We start from the raw sequence: 7,133 nt of genomic DNA on the forward strand, positions 1-7,133 counted from the left end.
GCCCCCACCCACCTGCAAATATACACTACACACATTGAAGGTACAGCCTGTTTGAGAACGACTGGCGATAACAGGTGCAAAATCCTTCAATGGGGCATTTTGGGGGCAGAGGTGTAGCATATCTGGGCAAGGATTTGCTGGATCCTAACCCAGCCCATTTCCAGGTTGGTGGGTGTCTTAATTTGGGCCCCGCTCCTATGCTTAGACTGAGAGGTAGTGACTGGCCCAAGGTCATTCACTAACCTCTATTATGTTTCATCTTGTCTAAAATATTCAAGGCATCGTATTTCTTTTCATTAAGTGGAGATACCATTTTCACTCATATTGGACACATGTAACATGTAACAGGTATATTGGATAAAATTTAAAGAGCGGTAAGATTACCTCAGTGTATATAGTACTCTGCCATCATTCCAGATCCGGAGCATCCGATTGGGAGTTGTTATCCAATGAGCATCAGCCTTTTTTGAGTTTCGGAAGAATGTGTCAGGGATCCAGATCTTCCCCACCATGTTGCTGTTCAACCTCAGCACTTTAATGGTGCTATTAAATCTTAGCCGTCTGTCGTACCAGGTTTGAGCAAAAAAAATGTCTATTGTATATTCCTGCAATGTTGAAACACATCAAACAAAATAAGTTTCACGTCCATTCAGTCCTGCTATTCAAAGCTTTCATGGCCAGTTCACAGAGAACACACACATCACATAAGTAGCCTGACCCACAATAGAACAGAGCTCCTGCTTTTAATGTGATGTTTCTGCATTGGATGCTATTGCCCCATTGACACAATTCTGATATATGCCCACTCAGATGTAAAACCCTCTGAGCTCATTACGACTCCCAGGTAAGTGTTCATTAAAACTGCAGTCCTAATGAACTGTTGCTTTAGCTATTTCCCCACCATTTCCCCAAATCTATGTTTTCATACAGTAAAACATAAACCTCAATTTTGGGTTGTTGTAATTGAAAATAATTTATTATTAATTAATTAAATTTGTACACCATTCTTTATCCATAGATCTCAGAGTTGTTCACAGCATCAAATTACAATATAAAAATTTATGTTAGTTGCTGGTGTGGTGTTTCCATAATTCTTATTTGGCCCACTGAAACTTAAATAGAGAGAGATATTGTGTATAATATCTACTAAAAAGAATATTACTGGAGGAAGATTTCAGTATGAAATGCAGAATTAAGAATTTAGTATGAACAGCTCTTACGTATTTATTTAGCAACCATAATTCTTTGGACACAAATATTCATGTTAGCTACAGAAATTAGTTGATCTTGGTTGGAATTAAAGCACCACAGCTCTACTAACAGCACAATCCTGAACAAGTTTACTCAGAACTAGTAAGGTCCCCTGACTCCAAAAGGGATTATTCCCATGTAAATGTGCATAGGATTGCAGCCTTATGGAAAGCCTATGTGCAACAATTCAGAAGTCCAATTGAATCATGTGACCCAGTTCTATACACATGTGTATAGTCTTAATCATCCAAGTATTGTGCCCTTGCTCTGTCTGATACATGGGGTAGAATACAGGAGTGTTGATTGGTGTGTACAGCAATGTGTACTGGCATTCAGAAATAACATAATTTGCAATACAAACATGGCAAAATGCAGGGCATTATTTAAGCCGGAACTCACCAGAACTCATGTGAGTTCCGGCACCTCTCATGTGGGTGCCATTGCCATTATAAGAGAACAAGGGTGGCATTCATGGTGAGTTCCAGCACCTCTTTTTCTAGAAAAATAACACTGGCAAAATGTATTAATATATGCTACTTACCATATTGATGGCATTCACTGGGCCAATGCTATTGATATACATATCAGTATGAATTACCGTTGGCTGCACTGTAACAAAAACAGTAACAACTGCTAATATCACATCAGGTAAAACATCCAGAACATAAAGGAAAATCTTAGATACAAAATACAGTATTTAAAGAAAGAATCTGATTGTGTTCTACAATGAAAGAACGTAAAAGGACTTGGGTATGTGAGATTTTCCATATCAATAAATCCAGGATGACTAAAACTGCATTCTTACTTGATGACCGTAGTGAAGAAGGGGGTGGATTTTGACCCCATTTATACTATTGTGTTATTAATGTGATTGTAATTAGTCTTTTTGCAAGGGGTGGGGATAGTTATAACGCTTATTTCCTTTTTTAATAGGAAACTGTATTGTATTTCTGAAGTCTCTTAATGATACATCACATCAGACATTTCACATTGTACGAATGAACACAAAATGACTAATTTAGCCAGAAGAGGGTTCTGCAGATATAGAAAAAGTCCAAGAAACAAAACAGCAGCAGCAGCAGCAGCAGCAACAGTAACCATCAACATCATGAAAAAGAAATCAACATCAACTATAACAATAATGCTTGGAGGATTGCAATGCATAAATCAGACTGTGATCAGCATAGCTGCTTTCGAATTATATTTTATCTCCTCCTTATAAGCCATCATAATGCAGTCATAGATAAAAACCCCTATGGAAGAAGTCCTCATTATCTTTCATTTTTATGCCTATCAATTTTGCTGCCTCAGCCCTTGTCCATCCTGGCCCAGCCCCACTCTGAGTTTCCCAGTTCCTCCAAATCTGAATATCATTGGATGGGTTGGTGGTTGCAGCCCCAGGCCACTCATTGACCACTTTATGACTTCTTTTGATGCCTGTTATTTGGACTGGGTTAAAATAGTACCTAGTTATCCGTTATCATGCTCTTGCTGGCATTTCCACTGATGATTTCTTTGGAACAACATGGCTTGTTATGACCACACTAGCTTTCCAGGACTTGTATCTGACATGATTGTATTAGTTTACTGACAATACCTGAAAGCTTGTCTACTAAATTACAAATAATTTCATTAATGCACATTAAGGATCAAAAAAATTACCTTTGCCATATTCTCTTCTATCCATGCCGCTATATATTACTGTAGCTTAATACCTTTGTGATCATGCTGTTAAATGACTTAAAATATTTACTGACCATGTTAATCTTTTACACACAACGACAGCATGACCCTATGCCTTGAACCACTTAATTAATCTTAATTGAAATTGTTCAATGAATGTTATAGTAGAGTGGTGCAATACAAATTCTGAAACAGTCTTTGCCATTGACTTCAGGCACCACTTCGCTCATAGATTCCTGAACATTTCATCAAATTAATTTGAACAGCAATATGTTTATCATGAGATGCCATTACTATTCTTTAAATAACTACGAGCTTTGACGTGTGTGTCTGTGTGTGTGTGTGTGTGTAATACCAGTTAGAGGTCTAAACACTTGTTTCAGAAAGCTTTAGTTACAGATTCTTTAATGGAAACACTAATTGTCAGCAGCTAAGTATATTATATTTTCTTTATTGTCATTTCCACTTTGTTAAGTGATCATCATCACTTCCCCTTCCAACTCACTGCTATTAACAAATGAAGGAAAATACCCTCACCTCCTATATCTGGCCTTAGTTTGTTATCATATCCCTCCAGCAGGCCATTTAAAATAAGGGTAACATCACTTTCATGAACTTTGGGAGTCAAAACCCAGGTTTTGTTGGTTGTATAATCTTCATAATCGTCATCACTCTTTTGGCTAGAACTGTTTGAAAAAGAAAGGGAAGAAAGCACTGGAGTCATATAACAGCTGAACACAGCAATTACATTCATAGACAGCTCCATTAGAAACCATCAAGACTAGATTTAGGCCCCTTTTAAATAATGACAGTTCTGCACAAAACACTGAAATGGCTTTACAGAAAGAAATGAAAGAGGGAACACCATTTACAGACTGATGTTTACAGCTCAATTTACTGAGAATGCCAAGATAGCTGAGTAGACATTTTCTCTCTTCTAACTTTATTCATCTTTCAAAGGTATCCATTACTTCTATTGGTTCAGATTTAAAGAAAAAAAAGTTTTTAAAGGCAGCGTATCACCTAAACATTAGTGTGCATGAACAGAAAGATGTATGGCACAGCCTTTGTCTTAGAATTATCTTACTATAAGTTATATTTACACCCAAATCATGTTAATGTTAGCTTGTTGTACTATTCTACATTAAGTCTGCTGGGAAGTTCAGTATTAAATATGATTATTTGCCCAAAGTGGAACATAGGAAGCAGCCGTGCACCAAGTCAGACCATTGGTCCAGCTCAGGGGTCAGCAAACTTTTTCAGCAGGGGGCCGGTCCACTGCCCCTCAGACCTTGTGGGGGGCCGGACTATATTTTGGGGGAAAAAATGAACCAATTCCTATGCCCCACAAATAAACCAGAGATGCATTTTAAATAAAAGCATGCATTCTACTCATGTAAAAACATCAGGCAGGCCCCACAAATAACCAGAGATGCATTTTAAATAAAAGGACGCATTCTACTTATGTAAAAACACACTGATTCCCGGACCGTCTGCGAGCCGGATTTAGAAGGTGATTGGGCCAGATCCGGCCCCCGGTCCTTAGTATGCCTATCCATGGTCCAGCTATTCCTTCACTGGTAGCAACTCTCTGGGACTTGATCATGAGTCTTTTCCAGCCCTGCTTAGATATACTAGGGATTGAACCTGAAACCTTTTAAGTGTAATGTGTGCTTCACCACTGAGCTATGGCCCTTCCCTAGCCTGTTTTACGATGCTCATTCATCTTCACAATGGCCAATAATATTACCATTTGACATATAGAGAACCAAAAGAGATATAGTAATTTACCTGCGAGTGGAAGACTAATTCCCTTACATTTCTTAATATATTACTTTACCAATGACTTCTCACTTTCTCTACTTGCAGTTAGGGTTACCACTTCCAAATCACAAAAACAGAGTGCAAAACGAGGACACATTTGTGTGAAATACATGCAGATCCCCACTTGAAAATCAGAAGCCAAGTCACCAAATGTGGGCTTTATCTGGAAGCAATTGGCCTGTAGTAATGCTATCTTTAAAAAACAACAACCCTAAATCATTACAAAATGTACATTTCAGGATGGTGTGTGAAAAACTAAAAAGCGTGTCTTTTTTCTTTTCTTTTTTAGGATTCTGTATTGATGCAGCCAGAAGCGTACATAATGTAGGGCAAAGTGCTGCTATAAATCTGCTTTTGCTGGGGCAGCGGAAACAGCATTTGTACAGCCACCATTTAAGAAGCGCCATAGGCTTGGCAATGGGAAGCTACGCCTGATTTGCGGCTGAAGCTCACTCTTCAGATAAAGTTCTTACGATATATACCGTATTTTTTGCACCATAACACTCACTTTTTTCCTCCTAGAAAGTAAGGGGAAATGTCTGTGCGTGTTATGGAGCGAATGCCTGCAGGTGGCGGGGGGGGGGGATCTGCTGCAGTCGTGAGCAGAGGATCCATGGTTCCCCTTCCTTCCCTCCTCCATGGTTACAAAGCATGGACCCACATGGATCCTCAGGATTTTTGCATTGGGTTACTCCAAACTCACTGTCAGATCACATGTCTGTGGCCACAGCATGAACCACAAAAATCATATATCCACTATTTTGTTTAGAATATTTTTTTTCTTGTTTTCCTCCTCTAAAAACTACGTGCGTGTTATGGTCTGGTGCGTGTTATAGAGCGAAAAATACGGTGTGTGTGTGTGTGTGTGTGTGTGTGTATGCATGGTTCTTCACTTATAGCCCTTTGGGTGTCGTATGAAGGTTTGACCATGATGATAGTGCTGGAAACCTGCTTCCCAGCCCTATAAAATTGGTATCTTCAGATGTTAGGCTGGCTGCTAGATAGAGGAAGTCCTCTGTCTGAAGAAGTATACTGAACAGCTGCCCACTTGCCAAGCCTGGTTTGAATATAAAGAACTCTAAGGAGGAAGAGCACAGAGCAGAGGTCTTGAAACTGCCAATCAACAGTTAGTACCTGAACAGCAGGCTGCTCACCTGGACACAGTCTCCCCTACTATGGTGAAATGGATTTTATTTCTATTTACATTAAACAAGTTATGTCTACAACTGAATCTATATTCATATCCAAATTTTCTTCAAAATTGTCCCTCTTTGGGGATGGTGGATTTCCACTTTTTTGGTGATAGATAAGAGGGCCACCCTGCCAGAAGTGGGGCAAGGGATTAAGGCCAAATTCATAAGATAATTGAAGAGTGTGGAAGCTGCTTCCTTGGAGTTTGGCACTAACTGTGCCATTCCAATAACATCCATAAGCAGCAACTGACATGAATGACAAGACAAATCTGATCAGAACAAAGTGACCAACAATGTATGCAGTTTCGGTTGACTTCCAATAGTCTCTCTTCCATATTTTTTTGTGGGGTGGAGTTGAAACCCAAATCAGTCTGGGTCAGCAAATGAATGGAAGAGTCATCACCATCTATTTATTTATATGCTGCTTTCTCCTCAGTCTGTGCCCAAAGTGGCTCACAAGATATCAGATGAACAAGAAGCATCACCATTCAAAACACATTAAAAACAATTATGTATAAACCATACAGTCAAAACAATCAATCTATGCAGAATTGTACACAAATACCAAAGAAGCTAAGCTAATTTGACAGCTGAAATGAAACAGCTGTTGTATAAAACAATATTAATAAGCAAACATAAATAGAATAACTGAAACTAAGCTGAAGAAGTGGGTAAGTGGCAGAAAGATATGGTGACCCTGTATCTTTTCTCCCACAGGTGAAAATGCAGCTTGGGGGTAAGGGTGATTTTGAGCTGGAATAAGATATTAGAGAGGAACATTTTTAAGCAACATCTTCCCTTCTGCCCTTCTTCCATTCAGAAATAGACTGTCCCAAACTGCTTTGTGGAAAGAGGAAAAAACATGCAAGGAAAACATACTGGGACTCTAAATAGCATGTAGTTGATGCCTAAAGCAAGGCCACCTGAGCATCAGTCATTTTCATGAGGAGTCCAAAGGAATCTTTGTGCAGAGAGATATAAATAGAGGGGGGTGTCCAATGATGTCACATTACTAGTGCAGAAGCCATTCCAATAACAGAAGCCTTATGTTGAATCTTGTGCCCTGCTAAATTCCAGTGGGTTACTTGCACCAGTAGAATATAGGCACAACAGCTAGCGCAACCATTATCATTATTTCTATACTGAGCGACAGTTACACTAGTACTTCAATGAACACTAGCA

At 39.1% G+C, this 7,133-nt stretch overlaps 1 protein-coding gene across 1 annotated transcript; it reads right to left on the bottom strand.

Moving 5' to 3' along the window:
• Window positions 1–384: 384 nt before the first annotated feature.
• LOC310670002 (gamma-aminobutyric acid receptor subunit gamma-2-like) lies at window positions 385–3,620 on the bottom strand (the record flags this gene model as incomplete). Its single annotated transcript, XM_083458577.1, has 3 exons — window positions 385–605; window positions 1,793–1,860; window positions 3,472–3,620. Coding segments are annotated over 3 exons (438 nt in total), but the record flags the coding sequence as incomplete, so codon positions are not given.
• Between the last annotated feature and the right edge of the window lie 3,513 nt (window positions 3,621–7,133).

Source organism: Podarcis tiliguerta (assembly GCF_965153285.1).
Source record: "Podarcis tiliguerta genome assembly, contig: HAP1_SCAFFOLD_316, whole genome shotgun sequence".
NCBI lineage: Eukaryota > Metazoa > Chordata > Lepidosauria > Squamata > Lacertidae > Podarcis > Podarcis tiliguerta.